General features: G+C 44.2%; 1 protein-coding gene across 1 annotated transcript in view; it reads left to right on the plus strand.

Moving 5' to 3' along the window:
* Positions 1-251: 251 nt before the first annotated feature.
* The window catches only part of LOC126195778 (microtubule-associated tumor suppressor candidate 2 homolog), a 604,136-nt gene continuing 588,336 nt past the window's right edge, over positions 252-16,051 (plus strand). Inside the window, exon 1 of the mRNA XM_049934411.1 lies at positions 252-404. Within this exon, the coding sequence (XP_049790368.1) occupies positions 252-404 (153 nt within the window). The remainder of the gene's footprint in view (positions 405-16,051) is intronic.

Genomic DNA, 16,051 nt, shown 5'->3' on the forward strand with positions numbered 1-16,051 from the left:
GTCGCTAATTGCATCGTAATCTGTGAGTAAATAATGCATATCAGACACAGTGTAGCTTGCTGTAAACGACTTTCTTGCTACCAGACTGACTTTTTTCTCCCCCTGTGCAGGGGGACGGCGAGAGCAGCCGCCCCGCGAGCCGCGGCGCCGAGCTGTCGTCGCCCCCCGGGCCGCCGCCCAAGGCGCAGGTGGCGGGGGCGGGGGCGGCGGCGGCGGCGGGGGGCCACGGGCTGGCGCTGGCGCAGGACCCCATGACCGACTCGGACTTCTTCACGGAGAGCGACGCCGACGGCCACGAGGAGGCCAGGGCGCCGCCCCCGGCCGCCGCCCCCGCCGCCCTCGAGGAGCCGCCCTCATCATCCTCCAGCTCCGCCGCCGCCAGCTGCGGAGACCGCCGCGCACAGGCAAGCCGTCCAGCTTCCTGCAGCCTATCGAATATAGCAGCAAACACAAGAGAATCCACGTCACAGAACACAGCAAGTTCTTTCTCAAATTTTGCAGATAACAAAACAAAAACAATACAAAAAGATGACAAACGAAAACTGTAATGTGTACGACCTTTTTCAAATATCAGGTAATATTAAATTTGCAAAAAAATAATCAAATAACAGAAGAGGGTTCCAAACGCAACGTGAAAAAAGCGCGCAGACCGTAGCAAACATCGGCAGTCACGGTGCTCCTAGGAAAAAGCTCTGCGTTCTGCCGCTAGGGCAAAATATATTAGCGATAACATGGAGCGAAAAGTTTGAAGCCGCGGCAAAAACAGTTAAAACTTCACGAGCCTACAGTCGAGCATTCGTTGGCTATTGCAAAGTGGCACGACTGCCAGTGGGCTGCTGGTACGCCTTTATATACATCAGCTGCTGGCTGTGACGTCACTGGTGCTCACGCGAGGCCCGCGAGACACAGGCCGCTGCGCGTGCGTCACGAAGGCAGGCCTGAACTCGCTCGCTCGCTCAGCCCAGCAGGCAAACTGGGTTTATAAACCTGTTCACTCGCAACTGGGCGTGTACCTACTGACAAGAATTGCATCTTCTGCTGGAATCTGCTATTATGAAGTTTTACTGATTACAGTACTGAAACAAAATTTAAGATTAACATATATAAATAGTATAACGGCCATTCAATCTCTCTTGCTCAACAGTCTTCATATCATACCAAAACGGGTGCCTCATGCAACTGATAATCATTTTTGCATGATTTTACTTCTATTGTACTCCAGTGCAACCGTAACAGATAAGAAGTAGGCCTTTGGACTTCAGATCATTGTAGGACTAATAGCAGTAAGACTCCATAATAGCGGATTCCAGTAGAAGACGCAGTTCTCGTTTGTACGTACACACCTAGTTGCGAACTAACAGGTGTACAAACGTAGATTGTCTGCTGAGTTAAGCGAGCTAGCTCAGGCCTTCCTTCGTGACGTACGTGCCGCGGCCTGTCCTTCTCGTAGGTCTCGTGTACCCGCTTCGAGCTCGCGACTGCTCGATCTGACGCCGCGCTGAGCTGGAGGCCGCTGTGTGTGTTAAGGGTGTTATCGGTTTTTCTATTTCGATGGCTTCCTTAACTACGCAGTCCGAGCAGCCGCTAGTCCGAGCCGCGACATAAGTTTCACCAAATTTGTTCGCGTTATTGTTGTCTCAAGCACGCTTAACTAACGCACGATAGCGTACGAAGTAAAACCTCTCGTGCACCTCACTGCGTTGTTCTGCAGTGCGTACTGTTTGCCCGACTTGAGACTGGCCACACTCACAAGGTATCTTGAACCCAGTTGCCAAGAGGCATTCTCCATCTTTAACTGGTATCAGCAATTACTGGATTTTTGTCGGGTACTTGAAAATCGGTTTGATCTTTGGCTTTCCAGGAGGCGGCTTATCTTACCCGATACGGAGTCACAGAAAGACAAGCAAGCTAGTTTTTCCTGGTCCTAGTCGATGGTGTCACTGTCATTCTTTCTTGACATCACTTCATTTAATTGGTCAACGTTGTAGTCGTTCTTCCCGAAGATCTTGCGCAGGTGGCTCAGCTCACGGTGCAAGTTACCGGCTTCTGATATCGTTCCTGCACTATGCACCAATGTTTGTAACAGAGCGACTTTGCGCTGGGCGGTCATGCCTGATGGCGTGGAAATACAGGCCGCTGTGGGTAGGTTTTATATAGATGTTGAGGCTAAGGCACGCATTTCGTTTGCAGCGGACTAGGAAGTAGGGGAATGGCAATCCATTGCCTTTTTCTGCCTCCATGGTGACAAAACATTAGTCACTCTTTACAAACAGGAAAGTGGTCGCTTAGGAACGCAGTAGGTAGGTCACAACTAGTACATGGTATCACTAACTCAAGTAATTGCTGTGAGGTAGTATTTACATGCAAGTGGATAGTACGCAGTCGGCGCAGTAAGAGTCGACGTGACAGAACGGAAAAACGAGCTGTCGTGTTTGGACGTAGCTTCGGCCATACTTTAAGCAGAGTTGCCCGATTTGTTGATGTATCAAATCGCACTATCCATTGCATCTACAATGAATGGTGCACCATTCAGTGACGCCACCGGGAATGGGTTTCTCACCTAGTCGAGCAAAATTGCACTGAAACCCAAAGAGACTGGGCGCTGCAGTGAATACAGGTTCATCTCCAGCATTTCCCAAACGAACGTTCCACGGAATGGCCGTCTGGAGTCTGCTACCTCGCAAAGGGGCCTTGCACACAGTTGCACATAAAGCTGCACTTCTTCAGAGGGTCCAGCCGCGCACGAGGGTGGTCAGCAGCGGATTGGAGGTGCGTCGTGTGCTCCGACGGTTGTTCGTATTTCATATCATACAAGGCGCCGAGGACACCAACGGTCCAATGCAGAGCTTAACTCACAGTGTGCGGAGGGTGCAGCTCAATCTGCAGGTGCTACTGTGACGTTTTGGGGGTATTTTTCGTACCATGATTTAGGGCTCACTTATTCAGGTTACTGCGAACGTGTACCAGGAAGCTCAACATTCTCAGTCACCATGTGCTGCCCTTTCGTCTAGACCTTAGGGACGCTGTGTACACTTCCGTCACCTGGCTTCGTGCATAGTTTCCTGGTTTCACAAAAATTCAGAGACGCCATCGTACTTACATTGTGCCGCTAAATCAGCCCACCTTAACCCCACACAGAACGTGTAGTGGTATGCTTATCAGCGAGTCGCTGCAGCAGGATTTGGCCTACGTGTCCAATGCTCTACTCGCAGAGTTATCGAGGCTAAGGGCGGTCTTACACAACTGCTGTGATGTCTTCGGCGGGTGACTAATTTTTTTCTCCTGTCTCACACGAAGTTACGACATTTCAGTTTCATCGAACTACAGGAAGCGAAGTAAATTCTTATTAAAATTTTCGAACCGAAACCACGCAATTACAAATGCTTGCAATTAATGAAAGCGAAGTATCCCAGAAGTCAGACTACCTGTAACGTACACGAAATTGTTAAAATATTTTTATAACTATGGACCCCTACATACTTGCCATTCTTAAATGGGACTGTAATAGTAATCCAGATTAATGATTTAATTTATAACAAAATTTAGGTCGTTACATTTATTTTCAGGTGGTACAGACGTAAATCTCTAAAGTCTGTTTTACCTCTACATCATGCGCAGACTGACATTAATCTATTCGCCACACGCCCAGCTTCGAAACATCACTGCGATGTATTATCAGGCACGTAAAGTGTCAAACCCAGGACAGTGGATTCTGGAATACTGTACCGTGCAGAAAACAAGAGCATCCGACCCGTCACACTATTTCCCCAGTCAGGTCCGCTACACTGTGTCAACAATACGTACTGGTGCGCGCATTAACATCGGTCCGTGCACGACTGTGCGCGTTACCAATGTGTTCCAAAAAGCCGCTAGCGAAAATGCGATTTTTCAAGGGGGATCATGTCTCGAGTTCCGTTGATCGCAGAGATGAAGGGTGAAGTGCTTTCAACACCCCTTGGTCTAGCGATCATTCCTGTACCTGTCAAAAGAATGGTGTGGCTATGCTACAACACAGGGTCAAAATTTAATTACTGGACACACTTCCTTCAGCCTGCGCATACTGAGCAATTATGTTGGTAAAAAATGGAAATGAGCGTTTGGCGTCATTGGCCTTGAGGCCCCTTACGGGGCAGGTCCGGCCGCCTTGGTGCAGGTCTTATTACATTCGACGCCAAATTGGGCGACCTGCGCGCCGGATGGGGATGAAATGATGATTGAGACAATACAACACCAGTCCCTGAGTGGAGAAAATCCCCCACCCAGCCGGGAATCGAACTTCATTTGTAACCATATATATTTATTTGAATATATTAACGATACATTAAAAAAGACATTTTATGCTATTAACCTATTATATTCCTAGTGTTGGTTAATATTACTGTCATTTTATAGGTTTTCGTTTTTATATTTTTTTCCTTTTTTCGTTTTTTCCTTTTTTTCGTTTTTATATTTTTTCCTTTTTTTCGTTTTTATATTTTTTCCTTTTTTTCGTTTTTATATTTTTCCTTTTTTTCGTTTTTCTCTTATTGTTCCTTGAACCCTTTACATGGCCATTTGTCATCTTTTTTGGGTAGACATTGCAGGACAGGCATAATAATTTATATATAGCATCGGCACATTGACTTCGAATTCATGTTTCTGTATGTTATGCACTTGTGATGCTACAGGCACATTGTGCATTCTGGTTTGATCTCTTCCTCTAGTTTGCACTGTTAGGTGGGACGGTATGAGGGAAACATCACCATGATAGATGGAGCAGAAGTGGAAGAAACTTTTTTACATATACTACAGATTATACATAAATTGAAGAAGAGAGCCCAGGCCCGTAGGACGGCAATCCGTCACGCTGATCACTCAGCTATCGAGGCGGACAGTTATGTTGGTTCCTTTGCGTTAGGTGTTGTCTAGGGTGGACCTTAGGCGAATTATGAAAGCACCATTTGTTCATAGGCTCTTTCCGAGAAAACTCCGAAAAACCATGATTTTCGGTGTACGAAAAGTACCAGTTGTGGGGATAACCACTTAAATTATTTCTATTCATGGCAAGTCGTAGACATTTTCACCATATGTTTATTATACGATAATCTCGGGGAACTTTAAAATTTATTTTCGCTACTACTACGCGTTACCGAGAACCAGAGAGTCAAAGTTACCGTACTTATGTTCGTGTTGTCCGGTCTGAGGTGTATCGCAGCTACAACTGACGTAGTGAACATACGACAAAGGTCCTGGGGTCATCGCGAGGGTTCTCAGGTCACCATATTATGTTTTCAGTCAGAATTTTTCAACAACTACTTCAATGCGTTATCGATGGCTAATGGGCACTTCACGCCTATACAAATATGCTGCAAGTGGCACTGCGGTGACAAAAATGAGCTAAAAATGGTCTTAACAGGCCTGAAAAGAACTTAAAATGACTGCCAAAAATTGTGTAAAACTGGGAAAATTGGAAATTCAGTCAAGGACAGTATTTCCAACGATATTTTTACTGTCATGATGAAAACCACAAGCGGGCAAAGTATCCAGAAAAAAAATTAAAACGAACTAGTCTCTGTTCATTATACGTATTACACTTATTTGTTCTTTCTGTGGTGTCAAAGTGTATAGAACTGTCAAAAGTTTACTGACCTATTGAATTCGTTTTACACAGTTAAGCAAGACACCTTGCTGTAACAGTAAAAGAAGGAAACCAGCAAAAAGATGTTCCTGTCAGACCACAAAATAGGCGAACATCTTCCTCTTTAAATGACTAACATTCCGCCTTCGTCAACAAAACATTTGGCTTGCGAACATATTCGTCCTCTCGCGAGAATAGCAGAGATACAGCGACGGTAGAAGAGAGAGGCGACGATTTCGGTGGGGGAGAGACAGACAGAGACAGACAGAGAGAGAGAGAGAGAGAGAGAGAGAGAGAGAGAGATATCAAAACAACAGCAATGTGAGCGAAAGAGGGAGGAGACAGATGTGTGGAGACCTTACGCAAGATTGCGCAGTCCGGATCTTCTCAGTCTAGCGAAATTTAACACGTACACATAGGTGATGGCCCGCTTTGGACCAAAATTTTAAACACGTGGTTATTGGGGAAAATGTAAGTTGGACCCTTAGAATTTTTGAGCTGCGGAGGTACGGTGGAGACAATGGCAGTGGCATATACTGTAAATCAGGGCTGCGTAAGCAGACGAAAAGCGCAGATCTGCAAGCAGCGACTACTGAACCTCTGTCCATCGCCACAGGGGACTCGGTGGGGAGTCGTGCGGGGACTTGTGTAAACGAGCAACTCGATTCTGAGGGGAAATCATGGAGGAATGTAGACAGCCTGTATACACCCTGTAGCGTTCCTTATCAGTTACTTGAAACTGCAGATCAGGACGAATTGGGTACTGGAAGCTTTTTCGTTTTCCCGTACATGTGCATTACCAATCCTATCTTATTTTCCAGCGTGGCTGGCAATCCTCCTGTAGACCCACAAATTAATAAATTCTCTGACAAACTTACATTTTCTACACTTTCTTCAACGCTGTCAAGACTGTCACATCCAACTCGCATGACCGTGACGTTTGAGAACGACACCACGCGAAACTTGTTTCACCTGAAGTGGACATAAAGGTTGAGGTGCAAATATCAAGTTTTCTTTATTAAATCACCATCGTGGAAGAACATACGACCTTTGCTAAAAGTCGTGATTATCCTTCCTCCTCTTTAGAGAGCTTCCTTTTAAGTTTTAAAAGTTTTTGTCCGCTCCAAGATCCTTCTAATTTTCCGTTTCCCTATCTTCTATGTAAGATAAATAATCATTAATATATTAAACTTACTTAAAGCTGTCAGAGTCCTATGATACTCTGTACATATTGCGTACCCATCTTACTGTGTAAAAAGGTAAGATTCCTCGCACTGTGGAGTGAAATGCGTAAACGTTGACGGAGTTACAAAATGCCGTCCTCTCTTTCAGTTGGCCCTTCCGTGTGGTGTTGGAGCGAGCACGTGGTGCGCGTGCATTTCCCCCCTCTCCGCTCACCACGCTGCAACTGCTGCGCGTGCTCACGCTGAAAAGCAGGTAGTAAGTCAATTCAATGGGAGAGAAAGAATGTGGTGGACGGGGTGGGGGGAGAGGTGGGGGGGGGGGGGGGGGAGAGAGAGAGAGATATTGACACTGGCAGTGAGAGGTAGACGCAGAGTATGAAGGCTCCACTATAGAGAGACTGGGTAAAACGATTTAGAATATTCTGCGTCAAAAGAGCGCGAGTATGTTCGCATCACATCATTTTTGGTCAGGAATGCGGATTGAAAATAGGCAAATGGTTCCGCTCTTTTGTCAGAGTCTTTTAAAGAGGAGCGTATTCACTTTTCTTCCTTTCATTCCCCTCTTTTTTTTATTTATTTTTTTTTTTTATTTTTACAGGAGTAGTTTCCGCTGGTTGCAAAATATGCTTGACTCATGTGCAGCACATTTTACGGACTACTCAGAGATGCTGTTGGTGACCATCCGCAACGCAATTTAGTACAGCGCTTATGGTTGAATTACACTTTAAGTCTATGTACGGATTAATAAAGTTGCCCATTAATTTGAAACAGCAAGTTCTCTTAAGCTGTGTTGTCCCACAATAAACTGACGAGAGGCTTTCCTGAGGCAGCTGTCAGCAACCGTTTTGCGTCGATTGTGTATCAAGTACGTCAAAATAATGTAACAAGGCCTTACCGTGTTGGCATAACGGAACAGACAGAAAAAATTCAAAGAAGATTATTGACGGTATTATTTTCATCGACGTAAGAGTGGCCCATGAATGCTCAACGAACCGACGCGGCAGGCATTGTCAGAAAGTCGTTCTGTGTCGCGGATACCCCTTCCTAACGAAATTCCAAGATCCGACATCTTCAGCAATTCGTACTTACAACTTCCACCAGCCTATATCTCCGCGTAATGAGCGCACTACTAAAAGTAGATGGGCTGTCACTCATTCAAGCCACCGACGGTCTACTTTCCTGCCTGTCTTCCACGAATGGAATAGGAAGGTGGCGAAGGGGAAACGACACAAGAGTACCCTCCGCCATTGGCCAGACTGTGGCTTTCGGAGCATTGACGTAGATGTAAAAGTCAATGGTCTGCCATCCTGTCGCCTATGCTGTTCGGAGTTGGCATACCAAATTCACTACTCTATAGGAGAAAACAGTTCCAGGGTCTGCAGCAGTATGTGCTTCGCGTAGAAGGCTGGCGTCGGCGGCACCACCTGTTGGGCACTGCACTCCGGGCGACCGTGTGGCAAGCTCTCTGGTTTGGGAACTCGTCCACCCCAACTACGACATCCAGTGCCCTTCTCAGAGCGAATTAATAAACAGAGGAAGCTGGTTTTTAGACGAACACTGTTAGCAGATACCTTGTCCATTCCTGCAGAGGCCTTGCGTAGTCCCCAGAAAGGCGGTTATACGGAAAAAGAAAGTTCTCTAATCTTAATGTGATAAAAGTTCAAAATCTCCGATATGAGATCCTTTCTGGACAAATACATTGAAGGGAGAGGACAAACATAGATAGGATACATCTCAGTTACTGAAATATTGGGGATCGACAAAAACAATGGAAACAGCAAAAACACGATACATTACCATATCTAATACGGTGTCAGAAATCCGTTTGCATGCAAAATGGCTTACAGTCGTCTCGAAATGGATAAATACAGGTCCTGTAACATTTTGAAAGGAATCTCGTGCTACTCGCCCTGCAAAATAATGACAAGTTCAGCTAACGAAGATGGAGGTGGATAGCGGTCAAATACCTTTCTCTCCAAAGTAGAACACAAAAGTTCAATAATACTGAGGTGTGCTGACTTTTGCTCGCAAAAGCAACCCTGAACGATGTCAGCTGTGTGAACAGGGGGTCCTGTCGTCTTTGAATACAGCGTCACCATTGGCGAGCAAACACTGTACCATGGAATCGACCTGATCAGCCAAAATGGTCACATAATCTTTGGCAGTGTAACCATGAGGCCCATGGAATACCTCGATCTTGCTGCCCAAATCATCACTAAACTTTCGCCAAATTTGTTGGGAAGTTGGAAACTGTGTGAAACAAGATTCATCCTACCAAATGACGATTTTCCGTTTCTCCATAGCCAAAGTCTTTGCCTTCGGCGCGACAGTCTCCTTTTATTGGAATTTGCATTACTGGTGATTGATTTTGGAATTTGAGCTTGCCTTGAAATTCATTACATATGGCGTTCCTTTCATGTTCTTTTGATGGTGACAGGGTTCGCGAGTGCGAGATAGTTCTTCAGTGATTTTTCAGCTGTGGTTCTCTTGGTTTTCATCTCAGTCCGATTGAATGACCGTCATTCGCTATTGCTCAAGACACGCTTTCGTTCGCGTTGCGACTTAGGTAACCGTGATTTCCCGTTTTCCTTGTATGCGGTATAAATCTTTGAACACCGAACGTCTTGATCGCGGGAGCACCCAACATTCGAGCGCCAACAATTTGCCGACGTTCGAATTCATTTAGGTCCGACGTAATGCACTCCCAACTACAGAGAACACTGTTTTGACACTCTCTCAACGAACTGAGGACGCCGCACAGTTGCTGTTCAGTCAAATAAAAGAGTGCAATCTGCAGACTTGGCGAGCATGTGCGATTATGTAGAAGCATGCAGTTCTCTCGATGTCACCATACTTTTGTCCACACTCCCATATTATTTCAATACACATTAAAAGTTCTACCGTTTTAACAGGGCTGTAACACTGATTGCATGATTGATTCCGGAAAACAGTTGGTCATTATCGGTACTTTCATACACCGTACGTTACGCTGTTTCAAATAAAACTGAACAAATTTGTTTCTTCATGGGCTATAAAGAAACAGAATCATTAATATTCGTGTTGTCGGCTACGTACCGTATGTCCATATTACTTCCAGCTGTTATTTATTCCGTTGAAAGTGAATTTCCTTGCAGCTTTACTTTTTTATCTTGCTGTTTATCTCATGTATGTACAATCTCGGCGTCGAAACGTTTCGAAGCAGAGAGCAGAGGGCGCCTGACACGAATTATCAAACAATGTGTCACCTTGCTTGATTGTGCGACGCAGTAGCAATAACAGCATTCGATTCAGGAACATGGCCTAACCGTACCTGGAGATAAGAAAGTTGGAAACCGACTGTACATACATCACATAATCATCAAAATAAAATAAGACCAGCTGCAAGGGAACACACTGCCACTAGAATAACTAAATCAGCAGATGTCTGTGTGATATAATAGTCCTCTGCTGAAGAGTAAATCCTAAGTGTCTTGATGCCTGTTTACATGCAAGCGCGTTGTGAACGTCTGTTGCGCCACTATTTCTGTCATTACTATTTAAATTCCATGCGAAATCTAATAACACTTCTTCATAGAGAGTGTAGTAAAAAAATATGAATAAGGCGTGATCAGATTACACCCCAACGTTTGTAAATAAAGCCATAAATAAACTGCTTTTGAAGACTTCGGGCCATTACGCTCGTAGCTAGTCTTTATGACGACAGATAAAGTACAAAGTATAAACTTTGTTTCTGTCGTGACTTCTCTTCACTCCATCTTCACCGCTTCTCACACCTAAGACATCCAGTTTTTCTCCTACCTCTCTGTACGTCATACAGTCACCTCTGTATTTGTGATTTTTTTCGTTATTTTTCTTATAATATATAATTTCGATAGATCATTAACAAATCAAAGTACAGTAATAATGTCTCATATCGTTAACTTTTACATTTAGCCTACAAAGCAAAAAGATTATTCTATCACATTCACGGAAAAAAATTATTTCGTACGTGTATTCGTTGTAGCTGATAAAGGAAATCGTGCGGTCGATGGAAATAAAATTTTTATTCAGTTTTACTGTGTGGGACGAGATGATAGCACTACGACGACAGGAGAAGGAAGTAATGAAAATCCGACCCCGGGCTTTGACAGTAGTGTTGAATTGGTCAGTCAACCGGAGACCCTCGTGTGCTCGGCCAGCTATTGGCCTAGCACTGACCAATAGCGCGTCACCAAACACTTACCACGCTCCGCTTCAGTTTGCTGGAAGCAGTTGTCCGTGACTGGTTTCGAGTACTTATGGTTAATGAGAATGGTGTTGAATCCAGCCAGTCATCAATAATAGCTGTGTAGCTGTGTGTTTATTTGATCGTATCTGTTTACTAGCAGCGTTTCCGTGAATACAACGCCTGTTCGATCTTCACGACATACAGACAAGAGATGTATGCAACAAGACTTCGAAAAAAGGTACCGTTTCACAATTAGCAGTTGTAATACACTGCTGTCTTTCGATTTAGACAAACTGAAATTGTTTCAAACAAGTCTCATTCTGCGTCAGGCTATTTTCTGTTTAAAACAAAGAATTTATTTCGTGCACGATTAGTTAATTTTGATCACTTTGGATAGCATCATGTAACATTCCACAAAAATAGTTTCGATCCCATTTATCAACATGTCACGAATCCACCCAGTCAGTAACGTAGAATGGATCAAGTGTTAGTACTGTTTGCTTCTTAAAATTTGAAGATGTGTGGTAACATACTGTAGTGTACTGTGGTATGATGACGAAACCAGGAAACAGGTTGCACTTCTTCGTTATTGGTTATATAACCCCAGATTTCAAAACATACAATACGCCATATCATGTTAATCTGCTCCACAGTGTTGTGTACGTCGTGATATGTGAAGTAATCTCCACTCGACAAAACAAAACTTTAGCGTAATTTTGTTTGGTGAGACCCAAATTTGTTATACAATTTTCAGCGAATATTTCTTATGAGAAAGATACAGGAATGACTGCTCTCGGGAAATTTAAAGCCGTTGTGGGCCCAAGCATTACATACAGTATACAAATACGAAATGGTGACGTTTATCGTGGTGTATTGGAAAGTGTTAGCAACGTGCGGATATCAAATCTTAGACTAGTAACATAGCGCCGTTAAACTACTTCAGAGTTGCTCAGCAAACTGTGAGGTACTATTTTCGTTCATTAGAATTCCACTGCAGGGCAGTTCAAACTGTACTCTCCAACGGAGAGTGCGCTGTTACGGACGTCATGGCATTTCAGTGTGCCAGACCAGTGCTCGAACCTTCTATCTTCTCTTCTGCTGTCACGGTTCCGAGGTTCGGGTAGTGGCCTGGCGGGCCACTAATCTGCCTCGAACTTTCAATTCAGATTGTTTCCCCGTATTCAAACACGTTTATCAAGTGTCAGGACGTTTTATTCGTCATCAACAACATTAACCATTTCATATCCGTTGTTGGATGAAGGCGCCCTCCTACATTTCCCAAGCCTTATGGTCTTTACATGTTTTCTGAGATCATCTACCTGTTTTCCAAGATTTTCAGAGGACTATCTGTGCTGGCGTGTAACTATTTTATTGAGCTTTTACGGACACTTCAATGTAATACTCTTTAGGAACGTAACACTCGTTTCTATAGTACAGTGGAAAGGATCAAGAAACGAAGGAATGCGGCGTCACAACTTCCGCCAAAGTTTCAATCTTAGAGTGGCACTTGGACCCAAAGCAATTGATTTTTGTTGTATACACTGAATGTGTCTTCCACTATAGTTTACCGTCTATAGCTCACTGTAGAACCATGAAAGTTATTCCCTGGCGCCTTAATCCCATGTTTCTGTAGTTTCTGCTGGTTAGTGGTTTACACACATTCCTTTCCGCACCGATTCACTTGAGAATTTAGTTATTTCGTATGTTTCGTAAACGATTTTGTAAAAAATATGCTGGTTAACAAATCCAAGGCTGGCATTTACTTAAACGATCAACCAGTCCGGTAATTAGACTTCACACGGTGGCGTTTCTCTGGCTCTCGGGACAAGTTGGTATCTGTGGAAATGAGGCGGCCGATATTGCAGCCAAGGCTGCAGTCTCTCTTCCTCGGCCAGCTATTCGATCGATTCCCTTCGCCGATCTACGGAGCGTTTTATGTCGTCGTGTTGTTCATTTATGGCACGCGCATTCGTCGACACTTACCCATAATAAATTGCGGGACGTGAAAGCTCTTCCTTGTGCTTGGACCTCTTCCTCCCGAACGCGTCGTCGGGAGGAGGTAATTTTAACTAGACTCCGGATAGGGCACTGTCTTTTTAGCCATCGACATCTTTTAAGCGGCGATCCTCCCCCACTCTGTCCCCACTGCTCTCAGCTGTGGACGGTAAGACACCTTATAATTGAGTGTCCCTATTTTAATCCGTTACGCTCCCGTCTACAGCTATCGCCTGATATATCGTCGATTTTAGCAGATGACACGCGCTCAGCCGACCGCGTTCTCCAGTTTATTAGTGCCAGTGAAATGACGTCAGTCATTTGAAGCTTTTTTTTTTGGGGGACAACCAACCCCTTTCTGTAGTGGATTTTTAAGCCTTCCTTCTGCTTTTAGTTTCTCCAATTTTATGAGTTTCGTTCCCATTGCTGCTGGTTTTCAATTTCGGTTTTTTACTGTTTCCTAAGTCACGGACCGGGCGCTAATGACCATAGCAGTTTTGCGCCCTACAACCAAAACAAAAAAAAATTAGACTTCATAGTCCCACTCACTGTCATTTCCAGCTATGAAGCTAATATAGAGCCAATGAATAAAAAGGGAACGTACTGTTCCATACTTCATCTGTAAATGGCTCGGCAAGTGTGGAACTACTAATCAAAATCTGCAAGGGTCCACCGACAATTGATACGAGGGTTTTTTATTTTGGCCACTTAACGCGGCTTCCATCGCCTGGAAGACACCCCTTACTTGTGCCACTGGTAAGCTATATTTTATACTGTTTTTTATTTGCTGGTGTTGTGTGGGAAAAAAAAACTTCCAGTAAGCCGCCGTGTAAGCGCCAGTTTGTCCATAAATTCTTCCTAAACTGACTCTTAACGAATTACTCGACTCTTCTTCGAATTTTTGTTGTCTGCATTAACGCTGCCCGATTGAGTAGCAATACTCAAGAATGAGCCGGAGGAGTTTTTCGTGAGACACTTCGCTAGTGGATGGATTGCCTTTCCGTGGCTTTCTTTCAGTTAATACGAACCTGCCCTCGCCTTTCCTAAGCTCAGTCTTATGATGATCCATTTTACGTCGCTTCGACAGGATAATCCAATATTTATTTGAATTTTACGGCTCTTACTACTTTTCCAAAAGTGTATTCGAGTAATGAGTCCTTTTGCCTATTTGCGTGCAATACTTTGTTTTTGAAACCGGTGAACTCCGTGTACGCGCCATTCGTCGGTCTCTGCAGGCCTCCGTGCATTTCACTACAGTTTTGTCGTTGCAGTTTGCGCACTTGGAACAGCATCGTCCACTAATAGCCTCACAGAGCTCGCGGCATGTGTGATTCACCCGGGTTTCATTTTGAGACGTTTAATCAAGAGCCAGTTATTAAATATCGAAACCCACGGCTACTGTGGACTTTCTGCCAGATTAATACTGTGCAAGCCGAAGCTTCGCCTCTGGCAGACAGTGCTCTTACCGACGGAGCTGCCCAGGTGAGGTTACGGCTTCGAGTCCCGGTCAGATACTCAATCTGCCAGCAAGTTTCAAAAGAGCGCACACCCCGCTGCAAAGTGAGAGATTCATTCTCGAAAGAATCCCGTCAGCTGATGTAATGGCTTTCTGGGTTACAAGTCACAGCTCCATTTGATGTTTCAAGCGATATTAATGTTCCAATAACAAACAAAAACTGAACTTGCGTATTATCCGCTCCAATACGGCAGTCGCCGGTGTTACCATCATATGATCGATCAAAAATAAAACGCTAGTTCGTGTCAGTCTCTCGGTGCTCCGCGCACAGCTTGAGGATCCTTCGTTTGTGGTGGCGCCAGGGTGGCTATATGTCAAAATTACATCATCTTTAATTACTTTTGAATACACTATGGGAGTGACAGTGATCAATGTGTTACAAATATTTACTATTAAAAGCAGTCTTAATCACGATTTATTTATTAAGGTGACCCGTTTCGACCACTGCTGTCGTCATCTTCAAACCATTGAGTAGGAACCTCTTTCTGCTGGAGAATCACTATTCGAGTAGTGATTCTCCAGCGGAAAGAGGTTCCTGCTAAATGGTTTGAAGAAGACGACAGCAGTGGCAGAAAGAGGTTCCTACTCAATGGTTTGAAGATGACGACAGCAGTGGTCGAAATGGGTCACATTTCACACTGATTTTGGAGTCGTGTGAAAGTACAAATCGGATTAAAAAACATTATAGTAAAAGTTGTTAACCTCCCTGCCCCAGTGGAAAGTGTGGGGCCTGGGATCATTTTCGAAATCTTAAAGAGGAGTCCCTATTTAATGTGGATTTGTTTGTTCCGGAAATACGTAAATTTTTATCTAACATTTTTTCGTTGTGACAGATGGTGTTGTAATTGACAAACAGAATCAAAATCGGCAGTAAATCTTGGGGTTCCTATTTAAGAGATCGAAAATAGGCCTTAATTTGAGGAAGAAATTTCGGGGAATATACGTTTGGAGGACGGCATTGTGTGATAGTGAAACCTGTACTGTGGGAAAATCGGAACAGAAGAGAATCGAAGCAGTTTAGACGTGGCGCTACAGAATAATGTTGAAAGTTAGGTTGAGTGATAAGGAATGAGGTGGTCTTCCGCAGACTGGGCGAGGAAGGGGATATATGGAAAACACCGAAAAGAGCAAGGGACTGGATGACAAGACAGGTGTGAAGACATCAGGTGATAACTCCCGTGGTACTAGAGGGAGGTGTACAGGGTTAGAAACTGTAGAGGAAAATTGAGATTGGAATACATAGAGCAAATAATTGAGGATATAGGTTGCAAGTGGTATGCTGAGGTGGAAAGGTTGGCACAGGAGACAAATTCGTGGCGGGCCGCATCAAACCAGTCAGAAGACTGATGATAGAAAAGAATTAAAAGTTGAGCACACATCCCGTCCATTGAGAATAGGGGAGGAGAGACAGAGATTAGTGTTGTTGGCTGTCCCGACTTTCATTACAAGCTTTCTTAATGCAATTTTTAGTTCTCCGTACATTTCCAAGAACAGTTTTAAATGCCTCCCCCTGTATAATAATCCTAGAGCAC

This window comes from Schistocerca nitens, chromosome 7 (assembly GCF_023898315.1).
Source record: "Schistocerca nitens isolate TAMUIC-IGC-003100 chromosome 7, iqSchNite1.1, whole genome shotgun sequence".
NCBI lineage: Eukaryota > Metazoa > Arthropoda > Insecta > Orthoptera > Acrididae > Schistocerca > Schistocerca nitens.